This window comes from Haematobia irritans, chromosome 4, assembly GCF_050003625.1.
Source record: "Haematobia irritans isolate KBUSLIRL chromosome 4, ASM5000362v1, whole genome shotgun sequence".
Classification (NCBI taxonomy): Eukaryota; Metazoa; Arthropoda; class Insecta; order Diptera; family Muscidae; genus Haematobia; species Haematobia irritans.
In genome coordinates, this window is record NC_134400.1 from 215,204,685 (window position 1) to 215,227,651 (window position 22,967).

Sequence of the window (22,967 nt, forward strand, 5' to 3'; positions counted from 1 at the left end):
CTAAAGTCGGGCGTGGCCGACTATATTATACCCTGCACCACTTTGTAGATCTAAATTTTCGATACCATATCACATCCGTCAAATGTGTTGGATGCTATATATGAAGGTTTGTCCCAAATACATACATTTAAATATCACTCGATTTCGACAGAACTTGATAGACTTTTACAAAATCTATAGACTCAAAATTTAAGTAGGCTAATGCACTAATATGGGAAACAATTAAATCTGAAGCAATTTTAAGGAAACTTCGCAAAAGTTTATTTATGATTTATCGCTCGATATATATGTATTAGAAGTTTAGGAAAATTAGAGTAATTTTTACAACTTTTCGACTAAGCAGTGGCGATTTTACAAGGAAAATGTTGGTATTTTGACCATTTTTGTCGAAATCAGAAAAACATATATATGGGAGTTATATCTAAATCTGAACCGATTTCAATCAAATTTGACACACATATCTATATTACTAATTGTACTCCTAGTGCAAAATTTCAACCAAATTGGGCCAAAACTCTGGCTTCTGGGGACATATAAGTCCATATCGGGTGAAAAATATATATGGACGCTATATATAAATCTGAACCGATTTCAATCAAATTTGACACACATGACTATACTACCAATTGTACTCCTTGTGCAAAATTTCAAGCTAATCGGGATAAAACTCTGGCTTCTGGGTCCATATAAGTGCATATCGGGCGAAAGATATATATGGGAGCTATATCTAAATCTGAATCGATTTCAACCAAATTTGGCACGCATAGCAAAAATGCTAAATCTACTCGCTGTGCAAAATTTCAACCAAATTGGGCCAAAACTCTGGCTTTTAGGACCATATTAGACCATATCGGGCGAAAGATATATATGCGAGCTATATCTAAATCTGAACCGATTTCAATCAAATTTTGCACACTTGACTATACGACTAAGTGTTATGTTTGTACAAAATTTCAAGCAAATCGGCATAAAACTCTGGCTGCTGGGTCCATATTAGTGCATATCGGGCGAAAGATATATATGGGAGCTATATCTAAATGTGAACCGATTTCTTCCAAAATCAATAGGGTTCTATTCTGACCCAAATTAGGAACATGTGCCAAATTTGAAGGCGATTGGACTTAAATTGCGACCTAGACTTTGATCACAAAAATGTGTTCACAGACAGACGGACGGACGGACGGACAGACGGACAGACGGACAGACGGACATGGTTATATCGACTCAGGGACCCACCCTGAGCATTATTGACAAAGACACCATGTGTCTATCTCGTCTCCTTCTGGGGGTTACAAACATATGCACTAACTTCCACAGTGTGGCGCAGGGTATAATTATATGGAAAACAAAAACACCGAATTGGTATATTTTTTGGGGTGCAACTTCATTTTATTTTTGGGGCTCGTATACACTATACACAAAAGTCAATATTTCAAATGAAAATAAACCCCAAATTTTTCTTGGGGATTGTACTTTGCTTTCAGGTGGGATCAAATTTTGGCCAAATATATAGAAATAAAATTTTGAATAAAATAGAAATAAAATTTGGCAAAATTTTTTATAGAAATAAAAGTTTGAAAAAATTATCAATAGAAATACAATTAAAAAAACAAATTGTGTAGCAAACTAATTTTTGCAAAATTTTCTATAGAAATAAAATTTGGCAAAATTTTTTATAGAAATAAAAGTTTGAAAAAATTATCAATAGAAATACAATTAAAAAAAAAATTGTGTAGCAAACAAAATTTTGCAAAATTTTCTATAGAAATAAAATTTTGCAAAATATTCTATAGAAACAAAATGTTGACTAAATTTTCTATAGAAATAAAATTTTGGCAAAATTTTCTATAGAAATAAAATTTTGACCAAATTTTCTAATAAAAAATTGTTCGACTGTTCACCACTTAGGTGAATTCTAACAAATTAGCTTTCTAAAAATAAATTTCGTGTTGTTGCATTACTATGTAACAAAACTAAATAAAAATAAGATTAAGGGACTCGTAAGTTATATGAAAAGATGATGTACAGTGGGAGAAAAGATGATTCAATTTGTAAGAGGAAATTTCCCAAATGTTTTCTCCATAAGGAGTTAGCATAAAGGGCCCAAAATTGAGTTATCTCTCCCAGCCAGATCTATACTAAAGGCTGTGGAAAGGTTCATTCGCCCGAACCGAAACATGTACAGTCCAGGCGTGTATAGATTGGTATCTGGCGTTTTCTTTTCAATGGCTCTATTAACCATGTTCCTTAATCTATATCTGTCCATAAAGCTCGAAAAATAATTGTATAATTAGATATAATGCATTTGGACGTCAATTGCCTGTTTCGGTATCAGGCTAACATGTAATATACAAATTTTATTGCTATAAAATTTTGGAAAAATTTTCTATAGAAATAAAATTTTGACTTAAATTTTTATAGAAATAAAATTATCAATAGAAATAAAGTTTTGAAAAAAATTGTATGTAACAAACCAAATTTTGCAAAATATTCTATAGAAACAAAATTTTGACTCAATTTTCTATAGAAATAAAATTTTGACTAAATTTTCTATAGAAAAAAATATTTCTATAGTAATACAATTTTGACTCAATTTTTTATAGAAATAAAATTTTGACAAAATTTGATATAGAAATAATATTTTGACAAAATTTTCTATAAAAAACAACTTTTAAAAAATTTTCTGTCAATATTCCACATATGTATATGGCCTTAAAATAAAATTAAAAAAAAAATAATTTCGATTGTTCGAAATATGTCAAATAAATTAATATGGGCATTAAAATGGACCGATCCAGCCCACCTGCTAGTCTAACATTCTAGGAAACATAAAAAGATAGCCGTAATTGGTAGTTGATTTTCATTTACAATCATGCTGTACATTGATCGAATGAATAACGCAATGGAAACTAATTTGCGTAAAAACTTACTTAGTTACAAAAAATGTGAAGTGTTTTAAAAAATTTTGTTTAGCCGGAGTCGAGCAAAATTTTTACGACTCCGACTCCAGCAAAATCTTCAGACTCCGACTCCGGCTCCACAGCCCTGGTCGCAACCACGTTATTTTCCGTACAATTAATGCGATTTCTACAATCGTTTTATTTTTGGTGGGAAAACAACCTTTTTGAGGAAATAATTACCATTTTCCTATCAAAAAATGGGAGCCACCGTCGTGCAATGGTTAGCATGCCCGCCTTGCATACACAAGGTCGTGGGTTCGATTCCTGCTTTGACCGATTACCAAAAAGTTTTTCAGTGGTGGATTATCCCACCACAGTAATGCTGGTGACATTTCTGAGGGTTTCGAAGCTTCCTAAGTGGCTTCACTGCAATGTGGAACACCGTTCGGACTCGGCTATAAAAAGGAGGTCCCTTGTCATTGAACTTAACATGGAATCGGGCAGCACTCAGTGATAAGAGAGAAGTTCACCACTGTGGTATCACAATGGACTGAATAGTCTAAGTGAGCCTGATACATCGGGCTGCCACATAACCTAATCTAACCTAACCTAACCTAACCAAAAATAACATTTTACTCTAGGAGTTGATCATATTCCTTTTCTGCGTGTACCCGGGGGATCAAAATAAATGCCGAATATTATCGGGAAAATGTCATAAACAAAGTATTGAAGCCGTTGGTATTGGATAGTTCGAACGCAGACCATGACATTCCAACAGAATGCCTTAAATAGAAGGTAGAGGTGTGCACGTGAGTAATAGTTTGCTCACGCTCACGCACGCTCACGACGAAGAAATCTTATTCACGCACACTCACGCACGATATTTTTTGGTAGGACTCACGCTCACGAAAAGAAAATTTGTACTTACGCACGGAAATCTTTTAAATGTCGTGACTCACGAAAAATATCGTGACACACGAAAAATGTCGTGACTCACGAATAATTTTGTGATTGATTTACCTTTAGAACCTGACTGAAAACATGAGTATGGTTAAAATAGTTTGCGTTATAATAGTTTGCGTTATGGGATTATCCCACCTCTGTAATGCTGGTGACATTTTTGAGGGTTTCAAAGCTTCTCTAAATGGTTTCACTGGAATATGGAACGCCGTTCGGACTCGGCTATAAAAATGAGGTCCTTTGTCATTGAGCTTAACATGGAATCGGGCAGCACTCAGTGATAAGAGAGAAGTTCACCACTGTGGTATCACAATGGGCTGAATAGTCTAAGTGAGCCTGATACATCGGGCTGCCACATAACCTAATCTAACCTAACCTAACCTAACCAAAAATAACATTTTACTCTAGGAGTTGATCATATTCCTTTTCTGCGTGTACACGGGGGATCAAAATAAATGCCGAGTATTATCGGGAAAATGTCATAAACAAAGTATTGAAGCCGTTGGTATTGGATAGTTCGAACGCAGACCATCACATTCCAACAGAATGCCTTAAATAGGAGGTTCCTCACTTCACTTCTACTACTCAATGGCCACCTAAATTGCTGGATGTCAATCCGTTGGAATTTGAAATGGAAAATATTCTAAGGACAGTATTGAAGCCCTGATCTGGGGACACTTTGGACGCAGACCATGGATATTTCAAATAGAGGTGAGAAATCTTACTCACATACGATATTGTCACGCAAACTCACGAAAAGGAAAAAAATTGAAAAACTCACACTCACGCACACTAACGAGATTGGCACTAAAAAAATAACAAAGTGTCACTCATCTCAATACGCCGCAACGTGCGTGATGGCTTTTGAAGGCCATAATTCGTGACAATGGTAGTTAATCCGAAAAAACCCTAAACTGATGCTATAATGTGTTGCTATTTCCGCAATTGTTTGCAATAAACATAACTGAATGCGTAGCACCGAAAAATAAAATAAATAAAAACACAAGGGATTTAGTTTTTCTTTTCAATGATGTTTCAATAAAACGTAATTTTATTGAATTTTTGGGAGATTATTATTTACCTTTTTTAACAATTCGCTGTTATATGGACGTAATCCAGAAAACGAATAATAACAAAAGCTAGACGCCGCAAGACGGTAATGGCGCGACTCGTTAGAAAAATGTAACGAATTGTGCTGAAAGCACAGAGCTGCATCCAGAGCTTAGGGTACATTTTCTAGCGAGGGGGAAATTGTCATTTTACAAGATTTTAAGTCCCCATCTAACGAATAAATTTTGACCTTACGAATTTGAACTTAAACATTCCGCCCGCCTTGCAACATCCAGCTATGTTGTAATTGAAATTCATTAATACATAGACATTACATACAATATTTTAATATCAAAATAAATATAAAATGCGATGTCAGTTTCATTTTCAAATTGAGCAATTTTTTTTTTTTTTATTAGTTCTTTAAATTTTTTTCAAACTTCATGAATTCTTAACTAAATGCTCGTAGAGCCGTTGACCCGGAGGGTCTGCAGTGTCTGGGTTATTGGCCAGGATGACCTACGACACTTATGGTTGGCATTGACCTGACACTATCCAGCCAAACATCGTTAGCTGCGCCAATGGGAATCCAGGACTCGAAAATATTTGTGTCTTTAGAACCCGTGCGTAGACATCGGGCACTAGAACCAACCCCACCCCGGAAGGACGGTAAAACCTTGGGTCGGCCAGCTGGAGACGCTCGAAATGTTCCCGTATCGTATCTGGAGCCGACGACGATGGGGTGACAACACGGGTCAGGTCTGTTACCCGGGCAGAAAAAACCAATTTACTTTCTGCATTGTGTCGGGAGACAGCAACAAGCGGACAAAATGCGTCTTGCGACGTCATCGCTGAGACAAGCCGTAGGCTGAGAGCTAAACTGCTACAAATCATACTGTACCCCGCACACGGGTCGAGGACAGCTCGGACAGGAATTCGACGATCGGACAAGACAAGCAAGAGGACTATAGTGGGACCAAGCGTGACGATTGGTTGTAGAACCAACATCGGATCAGATAGGGGAGCGGTATTCGTGATACAGTACGCGGACGAGTTAACGGACGAACTTGACTTGGACTTTCTCTTCGACAAGGTTTGAGCGGAAGGACGTTGTTGCTGGTCAAATGAATGTAGCAGCGTATGGTGGCTATCTCCACATTCGCGGCACCTCTCGCGACTATTGCAGGTCGATCGCATGTGAGACCTGCCCAGACAGTTTGAACATACCCGATGCAACACTACAGTGCGCAATCGTTGCTCCAAACGCATGTTCAAAAATTTGCGACACGACCGTAGATTGTGACTTCGCATACACAACACACAGACATTCGAGTGCCCTCTTTTATTCACACCTGAATTCTTTTGGGCAGTCCCCGTAGGGGATGACGATGGTTTGGCTACGTTGGTTGCGGATACGTCAGCAGGAGCCGTATCAGCCCCCGACGGAGGGACAACTTTCTGCGTCGGTACTACCCCTTGTGAAGAGGCGACGACTGGGGTCATCCCGACGTCAGGGACCTGCTCGATGGCTGGTAACGGCTCGCGGAGAACCGGTGCAACATTATTTTCTAAAATCTCTTTTTCCTCATCGGACATCGGGACGTCATCCTCGTAGTCAGGGAGAGTCTTAACAATTTCCCTCATATTTTCCATTGTACTGCGAAAAGAAAGATGACGCTTACTATATGAACGATCGAAAACTATTCGGTCAGTATGACCAATTTTACCACCGGTCGTCTTACAACACCGTTTGCCGTTCTCACGTCTGCAACTCTAACGCGACCGTCAGATCCTGGGTGGACGTCATCCACACGACCTAATTTCCACGATGTAGGAGGCAATTGCTCATCACGAATTACTACCAAGTCCCCTACTTCGATATCACGCTGCGGAAATTTCCATTTATACCTTTTCTGTAAGCCTTTCAAATATTCATCTTTCCACCGTAAGCAGAACTGTTGCGACAGCGCCTTCATTTTCCTAAATCGATGCACCAAATGAAGTGGTGATTCCTCCTCTAACTGTTCAGGAGGCGCCAAGATCGGAGATCCTACCAAAAAATGGCCAGGCGTAAGTGCTACCAATTCTTGAGAACTTTCACTCATTGGGCACAACGGCCTAGAATTTAAACAAGCCTCAATTCTCGAAAGAACAGTCGAAAACTCTTCAAATGTAAATTTGAATCCTGATGCATGTTTCCTAAAATGCGTCTTGAAGCTTTTGACAGCAGCTTCCCAGAGACCACCCATATGTGGCGCCCCGGCAGGGATAAACTGCCAGGAAAGCTGCTGAAACTGGTATGCGGAACACACCTTATCACGTCCCTCCTTAAGAACACTTCTCAATTCTTTTTCCATTTCGCGTGAAGCGCCTACAAAATTTGTACCATTATCCGAAAAAATGGTCTTGGGACAACCACGCCGAGATATAAATCTGTGAAAGGCAGCCAGAAATGTTGTCGTAGACAAGTCCGATGTGGCTTCCAAGTGTATGGCCTTCGTCGAAAAGCATACAAAAACGCAAACATAACCCTTTGTTATCTTACATGCGCGCCCTATAAATGACTTAATTTCGAAAGGCCCCGCAAAATCAACGCCAGTCGTAGTAAACGGTCTGGTAAGCACAGTTCTCTCCGGTGGGAGAGCCGCCATGATCTGCGTACCAGACTTCTTCCTATCCAACAGACACCGTTTACACCGGTTAATAGTCGATCTAATCAAAGATGTTAAACGAGGAATCCAATACTCTATCCGAATAAGACGTAGAACCAACTGGTTCCCTCCGTGAATAGATATGTCGTGAACATATTTCACCAGGAACCTAGCGAATCTACTATTATACGGCACTATAATTGGATGTCGCTCACTATACGACAGGGTAGGACACCTACTCAAACGACCATTCAACCTCATAACCCCCTCCTCATCCAGGAATGGATTCAATGACAACAACGAGGTCCTGGAACCTAACGGTTTCTTTTCCATCAAAAAACGGCACTCATCTGGATAATGAGCCCTTTGAGAAAGAACAGCTAGACGTAATCTCACTGCCTTTAATTCAGTTGCCGTCAACGTCGTGTCGTGATACACATTTCGACTAGCATGTGAATAATGGGTCCTGTGATAAAACCTAAATATATATGCGATGACTCGTAGAGCCCTATCTAACGAAGAAAATCTCTCTAAAATGTCCTCATAGATCGTAAAAAACGATGCGTGAGTCTTGACCGCCCGTACCTCAACGTCAGTCTCAAGAGGGGTCAAATCACTAATATCCCACTGAGAACTAGCTGAGCACAGCCACTCTGGTCCATGCCACCAAAGCGACGAAACCGCCAACTCTGCAGGCGACACTCCGCGACTTCCCAAGTCGGCCGGATTGTCCTCAGAGCGAACATGGTACCAATTCTGTCCCCCAGTATTCTCCTGAATCCTACATACGCGATTCGCAACGAAAGTAGACCACGTAGATGGCGTCTTTCGAAGCCAAGAGCGGACGATCGTAGAATCCGTCCAACAATAAACACGTCGAAATTCAATATCTAACTCCCTGGCTATAGACTTGTAAAGTTCAGAGGCCAACACTGCCCCACAAAGCTCCAAACGTGGCAAAGATATAGATTTGATGGGGGCTACCTTAGTCTTACAAGATAGCAAATGGGTGAAGATATGTCCCTGCGGCGTAACCACACGAACATATACTACCCCCGCGTATGCTTTTTCCGAGGCGTCGGAAAAAACATGTAATTCTACCTCACAGTCTGTGGAGTAATTGACCCATCGAGGAATACGAACGTGATTCACATCCTGATAGGTCTCGACAAACTTTCGCCATTGTCGCTCAGTTTGTAACGGAAGAGACTCGTCCCATCCTATCTTATCCAACCAAACCTGTTGCATAATTATCCTCGCCACTATAATAACTGGCCCCAGCCAGCCAACAGGGTCAAATAGCCTAGCTATAGCCGATAAAACCTCTCTCTTCGTAAACCGAGATTTTCGCTCAATCGGTTTCATCTCAAAATAAAACAAGTCTAACTGCGCATTCCACCTAATGCCCAACGGTTTCGAACTACTGGCCTCAACAAACTCCAGTAATTTGGCGTCAACCAAATGGTCAGCCGGAAGCGATTCTAAAATGGCTAGCTCATTAGAAGTCCACTTCCTCAGTTCGAACTTTGCCGATGATAGTACTCTAATCAATTGATCCCTAGATTCAACAGCAGTATCCACGTTATGGTACCCTGTCAAAACATCATCCACGTACATGCACCTTCGTAGAATATGTGCCGCGTGGGGATATTCATCTTCGGAGTCATCGGCCAATTGCAATAACGTCCGTATGGCTAAATAGGGAGCACAATTCACACCAAATGTCACGGTCTGCAGCTCATAGTCTTGTACATCTTTTTGTGGGGAGTCCCTAAAGACAATTCGCTGCAGAGAAGTATGGACCGAATTTACCCTAATTTGGCGGTACATCTGTGTGATGTCGCAATTAAAAACATATCTGAAAAATCTCCACCTCAAAATCAAATGAACCAATTCCAATTGTAATGTGGGTCCCACATAAAGAATGTCGTTCAGACTTTTACCATTGGAGGTCTTATGCGAAGCATTAAAGACAACTCGAAGTTTGGACGTCAATTTGTCCGGATTGATTACCGGGTGGTGTGGCAAATAACACACAGTTTGATCTGCAGGAGAAGTCGACGACACTGGTCTCATATGTTGCAAGTCCAAATATTCTTTAATCACCCCGTCATACATTAATTTTGTTTCAGGCTTTCGTAAAAGCGAAGCCTCACCACGAATAAACTGCTTCAAACAACTTGTCCGCGAATGTCCAAGCAAAACTTGTCCCTTTAATTCGGGTTTTATCGGAAGAGTCACTACGTATCTTCCATCGGAATCCCTATATGTGGTATTCTTAAAATTTTCTTCACAAAATTTATCTGCGGGAGAACAAATTGCCCGTCTTGGTAAGTCCTCTAATTCCCAAAACCGAAGAAGAGTCTTGTCAAGACCATCTTCTTCCATAAATTCAACAGTCGTTGAAAAAACCGTCACATTAGAAGTGGGAATTGAACCAGTAATGAGCCAACCGAAGACTGTCTGTTGAGCCATCAACGATCCTAAAATACCAGACCGAACCCCCTGTAATATAATTCTGGGATACACGTCTGCCCCCAACAATAGATCAACCGGACGACTATCGAACAGATTAGGATCAGCTAAACGTAAATTAGGCAAACGTGACATATAATTCCGACTCACTTGGAAAGACGGTAAATTCCCAGAAATCTTAGGCAGGACCAACGCAGTCGCCTCTACCAAGACCGATCCATCTATGGGTGACCCTATACTCAGAGGGCAAATACCGCGAGAAGTTATCGAAACCGATTGATTCACGCCCGATATCGAAGACGTCGCACTCGTTATCGAAATCCTAAGCAACTTTTGCATTTTTTCGGTAATAAAGGAGGCTTCCGATGCTGGGTCAATAAGAGCCCGAGCTGGGTACGTCATACCCTGATGAACGATGTTCACCATAGCCGTCCCTAATAGTACCGACCTGTTCTGGGAAACATGAAATACTTGCCTGGCCGAAGTGCCAGACACAATTCCAGACGAAGTGGAAGGCTGCGGATCAATCAAACCGCTAGAATCCGTAGGACGAGCGGCCGAAACTGTCGAGGACGTAGTCGCCACATTCGTAGAATGGTAAGAATCTCGATGAAGCAAAGTATGATGCCTTCCTTGACACTTCTCACAACTGCGAGATGTAGCACAGTTGTTAACGTCATGTCTACGAGATAGACAATTGAAACAACAGCGGTACCGTTTCACAGCAGTCAACCGATCATTCACAGAAAGATTCCTAAATCTCGGACAAACACGAAGATGATGGCTTTGTCGTGGACAAAGAACACACATCTTATCGACGGAATCTCTAGAAGAATGAGAAGTGTATTGCGAATTACGCGACCTAGATGGCGAAGATTTCGGAGCTGCATTCGTAAAATGCGTTCGCAGTTTCCTGCCATCAGTTTTCTTCGAAGCATCGATACCCTTCAAATCGCGGAGACACGTGAGTGTCTGAATCCTTTCCGTAAGAAAACGATCCATGTCCACCCAAGACGACAACGCAGACTTATCACTTATACCCTGTTCCCACAAAGTAACACTAATCTTCGGTAGACGTTGCACACACAAATATATCAAAATCGGATCCCAATCGTTCGTAGGAACGTTATTCGCAGCCATCGCCGAAATACATGCATTTATACCACGCTGCAAGTTCTTCAACCCAGAACTTGTCTCAGTGTCTAAGACCGGAAGGTCAAAAAGTAGTTTCAACTGATTGCTGACTAAAATTCTCAAGTTGTCATAAGTTTCCTTTAACGTCCTCCAAGCTAACTCGAAACTCCTATCAGTGAGAGGAAATCTTCTTACAACTTCACGGGCGTCGCCACTAGTCTTTTTGAGCAAATGACACAAGCGCTCAATATCACTCAGACGGGAATTTTTTACATAAACAGCAGTAAACAAATCCCTAAATGTTGGCCAAGACTGAAAGTCACCATCGAAAACCTCAATATCGCATGGTGGTAAAGCCAAACTATGGACCGCACCATGGTCAACACCTAACAAAAGAGAATTTCCCGATACATCCACATTACCAGAACGAGCAGAAATATCCGCCACATCGGCCTGCTGTATAGGAGTTGACGCCCTAGGAACGGCTTTTAGACCGTCTATTTTCCTTTCGATAGAGGAAACAATACGAATATAGGCATCATAAGTTGCCTCATACTTGCCGTCAGCAGATTCTACCTTTCCCTTATCTGAATCCTCCTGAAGATCGTCTAAACACTCCTCATACCTCTCTTTCACTTTCTCCCAGAGTGATTTCGCCTCTTCGACCTGAGCCCTTAGAGAATAAACATCTAAATTCTCCTCCTTCAAAGAGCTAACCCGTGTCCCAAACTTCACAACCGCATCAGCGGCTCTAATGAATCGCGCGAATGTATTAACTGGCATATTGAAAATAATTTAGCGTCACAAAAATTCACAAAAACTCGTAAAGTATGTGAACACGCACTTATCGACAGCGAAAACTGGCCGAAAAATCAATAAATTTGCACAAAATGCCCAAAAATGCAAAAACAAAAATTTACAAAATTTTTCTTTCAGTGTATCAAATTCTCACACTGCACCGAAATTACCACAAAATTTCTTGAAGTGTAAACAATTGTTCGTAAAACAACCACTTCAAAACTTAAAATCAAAAATTTCAAACAATTTGTAAACTATTGGACTATTTTTCTCTCAGTGTAGAGACAATTAATTTTCGTTCAGAGTACCGAATCACAAAATATTTTTCCCCGTGTACAAAAAAATGGGCAAATTATTCAAGTCAAATTCTAAAAATCTCAAAATTCTACTAAAATCTTCGAACTATTTCTCTCAGTGTATGAATGAATTTACGAAAATTACGCTCAGTGTATCGAAGAATACTGCCGCTGTATCAAAACTTCACACACGAAAACCAGATGATCAAAAAATTCAACAAATTATAAGAAATTATAAAAAAATGTCTGTAAGACCAAATGTAGGGTGCACGGACTGTAAAATACACCTCTACACTTCCACGCCAAATAATCTCCCCAAAAAAAAAATCAAATATCGCAAATAATAAAAGATATAGAAATAAAAATATATACGTAATATATATGATAAAATAAAAATTATACGATCGTACCGGACCGCCTGTAGGGTGCACAGTGACCAAAACGATAATTTTTACTAATGCGCGTAACGCTAATGGGTCATACAACACGATAACCCAAAAAACTCAATTTCAAAAATTTTTATAATTTTCTTCAAAATATTTACAACTCGCGGCCCCGTGAGGGTTAACAAATAAACCAAAGAAACACAGCTCAAAAAAAATATGTATGTATATACGTGTGTGTATCACTGATCATACGTAGGTATGTAATTCAAACGTTGACTGCAGTGACGATTGATGTTTGTTTACAATAGTAATACGACCAACAGAGCCTTTGGAGTCTGCGTGTATTTTGTTATTGTTTTATTTACTTCAAGTTAAAGGCAACGTAATTGCAAATAATGTTTTGAAGTAAATAAGCAATTGTCAACGTTTAAATTCACCACACAACACCAATATATACAATAGATTTTTTTTCACTTTTTATTTTGACTATTCTTTCACTTGAATATCTTTTAGCAAAACGAAATTAAACAAACAAAAGAAACGTACGTATGTATGTAGCAACGAATGTGTGTTTTTTGAAATGCAATTTGCCGTCGGCAAAACGAAATAATTGAATCAATGTTGTAAAACGACCGCGGTTTAAATTTAAAACACTCGCGATTTGCTCAATTATTTTAATAAAACACTGACATACGCACCTGTGTGTTGATAAATAATTATTTAAATAAATTTTTCAAATGAAATCTTCCACAAATATGGCTGCAAAGTGGCTGCTTTTTTGTTGTTGCTTCACAATATCAGCACTTTCCTTTGAAAAAAAGACAAAACAAAATCCTTTATTAATTGCTGTAAGCAAGTATCCGGCTCGATTGGACCAATGAATGCGTAGCACCGAGAAATAAAATAAATAAAAACACAAGGATTTAGTTTTTCTTTTCAATAATGTTTCAATAAAACGTAATTTTATTGAATTTTGTGGGAGATTAATTTACCTTTTACAAAACAATCGTTGGACGGACGTAATCCAGTAACGAATAATAACAAAAGCTAGACGCCGCAAGACGGTAATGGCGCGACTCGTTAGAAAAATGTAACGAATTGTGCTGAAAGCACAGAGCTGCATCCAGAGCTTAGGGTACATTTTCTAGCGAGGGGGAAATTGTCATTTTACAAGATTTTAAGTCCCCATCTAACGAATAAATTTTGACCTTACGAATTTGAACTTAAACAATAACAGTTTAAACAATAAAATTAAGAAAAATACTATTGTTTTTCTTTGTTGTATTACATATCAGCCACGCTGTATATATTTGGGAGTGCAATTAAAAATGTGGGATTTATTCAAACGTTTGAAAATTTTCTCTAAAACAAATTGTAACAGACTGAACAATCGTAGTGTTCTCCATCCCTAGTCTCTACTTTTTGCATATTTCGGGCAGCATACGGATACCGCGACGACTCAATCTACAAAACGATCCAATTTTTGGGCTTTTTGCTGCGAACGAAAATGCTGTGCGTTATCATTCGGAACAGGTGTTAATCAGAAGATGAATGGTGTGGGGTAGGACTTTCCATTTGAGTATTTTCAAATAATTTTTTACAGAGTTCGGAACATGTGGTCGAGCAATATTGTGCCCATTTCTTATAGCCGTTCATTATACAGTGTTCGACTCAAACGCATCAATTGACTTGGATACAAAGATCTTGAGATTGTTTCACTTGTTTGCAGCAGCTCATCGTACACCAAATCCAGTTGATCATGTTTCTTCTTTGTCTGTGTGCCTGTAGAGTCTTCGGACCATCTTCATAATATTTACCACCATTGTCTTGGGAGGATTTTGCTGAGTCAATATCACCCCTCTCTCTCTCTCTCTCTAAATATTTTCGTGCAACTGAAGGAAGATTAAATACTTTTTTGGGTATTGTTTTGTTCAATCCTTCATGGCTGTTTTTATGCGTAACGCCTTTGGCTGTTCACAGCTATGGTATGTACATCTATACACCTACATACCCTCATCTAAGCGCATATGAGGGTATGGGGGCAAATGAAGTATCCTGGTTTAGTTAGCCATGTCGGTGTGAGAGCTTTAGTTAGGCAGACAGCATCCACAAGTAATCAAAAGAAATTGCTTTTCAGCTATAGTTTAGCTCTCTTCTATTCTGTCGAGTGTTTTGACAAAGTCTATGGTATACAGTGGGATAGGATAGCTATGTACGCAACAAAACGAGAAACAGTGTTTTTTACACCTCATTATAAAAACTAGTGCCAAGGATCGACCATAAACTATGTATTCGTGACCAGAAGGAGCCCATGTCCGTCGACTATATTATACCCTGCACCACTTTGTAGATCTAAATTTTCGATACCATATCACATCCGTCAAATGTGTTGGGTGCTATATATAAAGGTTTGTCCCAAACACATACATTTAAATATCACTCGATTAAGTTGGCTAATGCACTAGGGTAAATCGGAGCAAAAAATTGGCCTCTGTGGTCATATGAGTGAAAATCGGGCGAAAGCTATATATGGGAGCTATATCTAAATCTGAAGCGATTTCAACCAAATTTTGCACGAATTACTACAATGCTAATTCTACTCCTTGTGCAACATTTCAATTAAATCGGAGTAAAAGATTGGCCACTGTGGTCATATGGGTGTAAATCGGGCGAACGATATATATGGGAGCTATATCTAAATCTGAACCGATTTCAATAAAATTTGGCACACTTGACTATAGTACTAATTGTTCTTCTTGTGCAAAATTTTAAGAAAATTAGGGTAAAACTCTGGCTTCTGGGGCCATATAAGTCCATATCGGGCGAAATATATATATGGGAGCTATATCTAAATCTAAACCGATTTCTTCCAAAATCAATAGGGTTCTATTCTGAGCCAAAACACATACTTGTGCTAAATTTGAAGTCGATTGGACTAAAACTGCGACCTAGACTTTGATTACAAAATATGTTCACGGACAGACGGACATGGCTATATCGACTCAGGTGCCTACCCTGAGCATTTTTACCAAAGACACCATGTGTCTATCTTGTCTGCTTCTGGGTGTTGCAAACATATGCACTAACTTATAATACCCAGTTCCACAGTGTGGCGTAAATGGGGTCAGATTGAGTTTATTTAATGGACTCAATATTAGTGGCAAATTAACTCTGTAAGTTCAGAATCAACTATAGCTCCTAAAATCAGATATTTCTGTTCAGATTGTGATTAAACTACCATTCTTAAATATGGAAATGCGATTTTCCCCAAACATATACCATTGATACCCCACAAACAATGTTTACTAATTCAGTAAGGGTGGTTTAAGGTATGATACAGTCGACACCGCCCGACTTTCGACTTTACTCACTTATTTTTTTATTAACCTCTCCCACTGTGCAAAATATTTAGTTGCTTCGGGTGGCATTTACAAAAAAAACTTATTTGCTTCATTTGCTCCCCTGCATACTGAGGGTGTTTGCACTGAGTTTGTTTTTTCTTGCCCTGGTGTAAGTGTTGATGTTGTTGCTTTTTATTAGCACTTATAAATGACTCCTCTACAGCGGCTATTCACAATTCTGTCTGATTTTCTTGTTCTTACATTAGCGTCTGGGCTTTGAGGCCAGTCCACGATGAGGCTTGTCTCCGTTGGAAGGCATCATCTAGTTTGTAATCTTAGCCCATATTTTTTTTTGCTTTTGTGGTGAAGAAAACTTACATTTGTCCCGAGGCTATATTGGAGTGTTTCTTCAACTTTTTCGTTTCTGTTTTGTTTGTTTCATTGCATAGTGATGCAGCCTCCTGGGCGAACACATCACACTCTTCACTTAACCCATACCCTTCCAATGATGATCCATCTATAACATGTAATGGAGGAAGAAAAACAAAAAAAAAAGAAAACACGACGAAAACTATTTTGTAGCATTGAAGCAAAGTACCATAATTAGTTGAAATTTGTGCTGTTGTTTTGTGTTCTGCTTCTTCGTTTGAGAAAAGCAACAGATTCCTTAAGGAATTGTCTATCGTCGATAACTTCAGGAGTGGGATTTTTTTTTTGGGTGGGGAAATAGGTGTTCTTTATTATTTAGCTCATGGCGTTATGTCAATATCATGTCGCTTGTGCTTTGAGACTGAAGAAAAAAATTCCATTTTGTAACTTTATCCCTTGTCGGCGCATCTCTTTCGGTGACCTAAAATAGCTTTAGGTTTCCAATTTTAAGAAAACCGGGTTGCGGTGTATGGATATTCAAGACCCAAAATCGGTATATATGGGGCCTATATCAAAACCCTGCTTGCAAACAAATCGCGAATCTATGCCAAGTTTCAGGACTATAGCGTCATCATTGAAGGCTGTAGCGTGATTACAACAGACGGACATTGTATATATCCTCTTAGAATCTCTCCCTGATTTATAATATATATACTTTATATAGTCGAAAATAAATATATCGATGTGTTACAGACGGAATGGAAAACTTATTATACCATCACATTCTAAGATGGTGGGTATAGAAAAGTTAGGAAATTTTGAGGAAGAAAATTACAATGCATTAAAGAGTGAAATATTTAATTATTAAATTATGCATTGAAAATAATATTTAAAAAAAAATTGTTTGTCCCCCGTTGAATTTATTGAAATTTCTGCGAATTCAAATGTACGTTTTCATAAACATTTTTACGATTATTTTCTTTGGTTGTTTATCCCATTACAAACTCTTCTTGGTGCTTTTAGTTTTGGATTCGTATTTTCTATGTTTCCATTGGCCTTTAAAAATTTGCGTAATGGTAAAAGATAACAAATTAAAAGGGAAAAACAGTAGTGATCTGCAAGCAATTGTCTTGCCGGCTTGTCATTTGGTTTAATTGGTCTAATTAAGGATTTTTAATATGCAAAAGAAAATTAAGTGCGATTTCTTTTCTGTACGTATCTACCACCATAAAATAGGGTGGTATACTAATTTTGTCATACGCTATGTCATCCCTAGAAAAAATATTATTGTGAGCGCCTTACAATTATGATTAAAACAAAATAATTCCTGTGATATTTTTCTTTGTATAGAAGATATTTCAAGTGTGCCACATTGGGAGTGTCTGATGCGTGTATAGGATGCGTACTTCGCCAACTGTTTTCAATTTGTCATTACTAATTTTTGCTTCCAATAATTTTAAAAATGGTGTTTGAATATCGTCTCCTAAGCTAATACCCTGTTCCACAGTGTGGCGCAGGGTATAATAAATTTATAAACATTTTTGAATGGCCATCTGTGGCGTATGGGCGATGGCAGCTACGTATTTTCGTTCCGTTACTCATTCGCATAGATGGGCGGCTGCGGTATTGTTCTACCACATTTGGTAGAATTCTACCAATAATGGTAGATTCTTTACTGTTTGGTAGATTGGTAGAATTTTTAAGGTTTTGGTAGATTTTTCAAAATATTCCAACCCATCTATAAGGCAATACATAAACAGAAATAACATTTTGACAACATTTTCCATAGAAATACAATTTTGCAAACAAAAAATATTTATAGAAATAAAATTTTGACTCAACAAAATTTTTTGTATAAGTAAAATTTTGACAACATTTTTATCGAAGCAAAATTTTTTCACAAAAATTTTGACAAAATGAACACAAAAAACAACTAAGGAAGGTCGGGCGGGGCCAATTATATTATACCCTGCACCACTTTGTAAAACCACATTTTCGATACTATATAAAATCCTTCAAATGTGTTGGGTGCTATATATAAAGGTTTTTGTCCCAAATACCTTCATTTAAATCTGACTCCATCTGAACAAAATTTATAATCTATAGACTTAACATTTAAGTCGGCTAATGCCCTGGGTTGCTACACTATGTTAGTAAAAACAAGTAAGGAATGTCTAAAGTCGGGCGGGGCCTACTATATTATACCCTGCACCATTTTGTAGATCTAAATTTTCGATACCATGTCACATCCGTCAAATGTGTTGGGGGCTATATATAAAGGTTTGTTCCAAATACATACATTTAAATATCACTCGATCTGAACAGAATTTGATAGACTTCAACAAAATCTATATTCGGCTTAAGTCGGCTAATGCACTAGGGTGGAACACAATGTTAGTTAAAATATGGGAAATATTTAAATCTGAAGCAATTTTAAGGAATCTTCGCTAAAGATTATTTATGATTTTTCGCTCGATATATATGTAATAGAAGTTTAAGAAAATTAGAGTCATTTTTACAACTTTTCGACTAAGCAGTGGCGATTTTACAAGGAAAATGTTTGTATTTTGACCATTTTTGTCGAAATCAGAAAAACATATATATGGGAGCTATATCTAAATCTGAACCGATTTCAACCAAATTTGGCTCGCATAGCTACTATGGCAATTCTACTCCCTGTGCAAAATTTCAACTAAATCGGAGTAAAAGATTGGCCTCTGTGGTCATATTAGTGTAAATCAGGGGGAACGATATGTATGGGAGCTATATCTAAATCTGAACCGATTTCAATAAAATTTGGCACACTTGACTATAATACTAATTGTTCTTCTTGTGCAAAGTTTTAAGCCAATTAGGGTAAAACTCTGGCTTCTGGGGCCATATAAGTCCATATCGGACGAAAGATATATATGGGAGCTATTTCTAAATCTGAACCGATTTCTTCCAAAAACAATAGGGTGCTATTCTGACCCAAAACAGGAACTTACGTCAAATTTAAAGGTGATTGGAATTAAACTTCGACCTAGACTGTGATCACAAAAATGTGTTTACAGACCGACGGACGGACGGACAGACGGACATGGCTAGATCGACTCAGAGACCCACCCTGAGCATTATTGCCAAAGACCCCATGTATCTATTTCGTCTCCTTCTGGGTGTTGCAAACATATGCACTAACTTATAATACCCTGTTCCATAGTGGCGCAGGGTATAACTATGACAAAACTTTCTATAGAAATAAATACTTGACAACATTTTCTACAGAAATAAATTTTTGACAAAATTTTATACAGAAATAAAACTTCTAAAAATTTTTCTATAGAAATAAAATTTTGGGTTCTATTCTGACCCAAAAAAGAACACGTGCCAAATTTGAAGGCGATTGGACTTAAATTGCGACGTAGACTTTGATCACAAAAATGTGTTCACAGACAGACGGTGGGACGGACAGACGGACATGGTTATATCGACTCAGGGAACCACCCTGAGCATTATTGCCAAAGACACCATATGTCTACCTCGTCTCCTTCTGGGTGTTACAAACATATGCACTAACTTATAATACCCTGTTCCACAGTGTGGCGCAGGGTATAAAAATAAAATGTTGACAAAATTTTGTATAGAAATTAAAATTTTGACAAAAAATTTCCATAGAAAAAAATTCTAACAAAATTTTCTATAGAAATAAAATTTTGACAAAATTTTCTATAGAAATAAAATGTTGACAAAATTTTCTATAGAAATAAAATTTTGACAAAATGTTCTATATAACTAAAAGTTTGACAAATATTTCTATAGAAATACAATTCTGACAAAAGTTTCTAAAGAAACAAAAATTTAACAAAATTTTCTATAGAAATAAAATTAAAAAAATCTATAGAAATAAAGTTTTGAGAATCTTTTCTATAGCAATAAAACTTTGACAACATTTTCTATAGAAACAAAAATTTTGATAAAATTGTCTATAGAAACCAAAAAATTGACAAAATTTTCTATAAAAAAAATTTTTTGAGAAAAATTTCTATAGTAATAAAATTTTGACAAAATTTAAAAAAAAAATTGACAAAATGTTCAATATATATAAAATTTTGACAAAATATTCTTAAAAAATAAAATTGTGATAAAATTTTGATTAAATTTTCTATAGAAATAAAATTTATAGAAACGAAAATTTTTATAAAATTGTCTATAGAAACCAATATATTAACAAAATTTTCTATAAAAATAAATTTTTGAGAAAAATTTCTATAGTAATAAAATTTTGACAAAAATTTTTAAGAAAAAAATATTTGACAAAATGTTCAATATAAATAAAATTTTGACAAAATATTCTTAAAAAATAAAATTTTGATTAAATTTTCTATAGAAATAACATTTTGACAAAATTCAATTTCTTTGAAAAATTTAATTTTCGTTTATTTCATACGGTCAATTGTGAGTAAGTTCTCCCTTTTTGTATATGTAGTCCTGTGAAGCTAAATCGCAAAACATTTAAAATTCGAGTCATTTACAATTCATGGCATTTTTATGCACCCAAAAAATGTCGCTTAGATGAGGGATCATTCTTTCGTTGGATTTTTTAATCTAACCACAAAGATTTGATTAAAAACTTCAAAAAGGTTTTTGTTTAATTTGGTCGATTTGTGGTAAAATGTTTAAAATTTTGGTAGAGATGTTGGACACAGGTGGCTACCGTGATTGCACTGCATTTGGTGAAATATTTTTGTGTTTTTCACTTTAAATGTGTAAGAAGCTAAAAACATTCCAATGTCTGTTGCTGACAGATTACTATTCAAAGGGGGCTTGATATTTCTGAGAAAGCAAATTACATGATGGAGACTAAAAAAATTTCAGTAGAACGACGACTTATTAGGCTATGTCCATTCATATCAGAATTGAAGTCAACGATATAGATTTTGGGGCTTCTTGCACCATGGAATTTCTTATCCATTAAGAGGTTTGAGAACACCACCAAAAATTCAGCCGAATAAGGAGCCTGTTCCGAAGGCACCGTAGAAGACTAATATTTGGATATAAATATTAAAAAAAAAAAAAATAAAAAATTCTATAGGAATAAAAATGTTGAAAAAAAATTTCTATAGAAATAAAATTTAGACAAAATTTTCTATAGAAATAAAATTCTGACAAAAATTTCAATAGAAATAAAATTTGGCAAAATTTTCTATAGAAATAAAGACTACAAAATAAAATTTCTTTAAAAATAGAATTTTGATAAAATTTTGGGTCACAATTTGGAACGAAAAGCTAATTAAAAAAAAAACATATGGCCCCCTCATTGTGGGCCTATATTAATAATTTTCATACAGAAATATAAACAATAGAAACAATGATCATTAAGAAAGTATTTATGAATGCCCCATAGTGAAGGGAACTTAAAATTCGAGTAGGCTAATTTACCTCGTATTACTTTTTTGTTGTTCTTTTTTTTAATGGAAAAACTAAGCCAAAATCAACAGTTCCAGTTGAACATTTCACTATAAGCTTAAGCCAATATGAAGAAACGAAAGCAAAAAAATTAACAACGTTAAATTAAATTGCCTTTGTCTGTCTGAAGGTTTGTGTTTGGGTCTGTGTTATTTTTTTTTTCGCCTCGGCCATGGCAATAAGCCTCTGAAATTTTTAAGCATTATTTATAATGAAGTTGGAAGTGATTTAATGCAAAAGATTAACGCTTCAAGATTTAAGTATTTAGAGATGGTAATTTTATGTTGCTGCTGTTTGTTCGTTTTTTTTCGTTCTAAAGCATTATTTTTTCACGTTTTTTTTCTGTTTCACTTGAGACCCGTTATGGTTCAGCTTTAGATTTTTATTTCAGCCTCTACTCATCTCTCTATTTAATTTTCCCTACCATAATGGGCTTAGAACATTTGTGCTTGCGTAGAAAAAATATCTCATTAATTAAAAAAATGAATTTGTAAAAATTGTTGAATGTGCAAGAAAAATATAGGCAGAAAAATAAATGGCAATGAAATATTTTTGTATGCTCGTGATTAGGTTTTTACCACAAACTGGTGTTTAGAGATGGTGGTGGTTTGGGCCTATGCGACTAGGGTCGTTTTGATATCGGTGGCGTATGGGTTATGGCAGCTTCGCACTTTCGTTTCATTACTCATTCGCATAGATGGACGGCATTGCATTGAGTGAAATATTGTTGTGGTGCTTTTCACTTAAAATTTTAAAGTAATCATTTTAATTTGGGGAATTGTAATTAGTTTTTTATTTCATTATTTTAAACTAATTACTTTAAATTTACAGGCAACTTAGAGGGTTAACCTGCAGTACAAATTGTATGCCGATTTTTTTACATATTTGGCTTCTTGTTCGACTTGTATATGGTTCAAATATCAAGTCTGTAATCCATGACATTTTTGTTGTATATTTAACTTAAATATAAATGCAACACTTTATAGGTATTGCATTGCATATCAGTCACACTGTATATATTTGTAATTGTTTCCCCCATTTTTTATTTCATTTAACTAACGAACATACAAAAATTATTAAAGTGAAATAAACATTCTGATATTGGGGAAATTTTAACTAAAACATAATAATTTACAAGAACTAAATGGTCCTAGATTGCCTC

The 22,967-nt window shown here is 36.8% G+C and overlaps 1 protein-coding gene across 1 annotated transcript; it reads right to left on the reverse strand.

The window, feature by feature from the left end:
• Nucleotides 1-6,610: 6,610 nt before the first annotated feature.
• LOC142235986 (uncharacterized) lies at nucleotides 6,611-11,953 on the reverse strand. The gene has a single exon (XM_075307236.1). It carries the CDS (start codon nucleotides 11,951-11,953, stop codon nucleotides 6,611-6,613), a length of 5,343 nt encoding a protein of 1,780 aa, XP_075163351.1.
• Nucleotides 11,954-22,967: the final 11,014 nt, after the last annotated feature.

Coding starts and splice junctions, on each gene's coding strand:
- LOC142235986 (XM_075307236.1), bottom strand. CDS start 11,953: ATGCCAGTTAATACATTCGCGCGATTCATTAGAGCCGCTGATGCGGTT.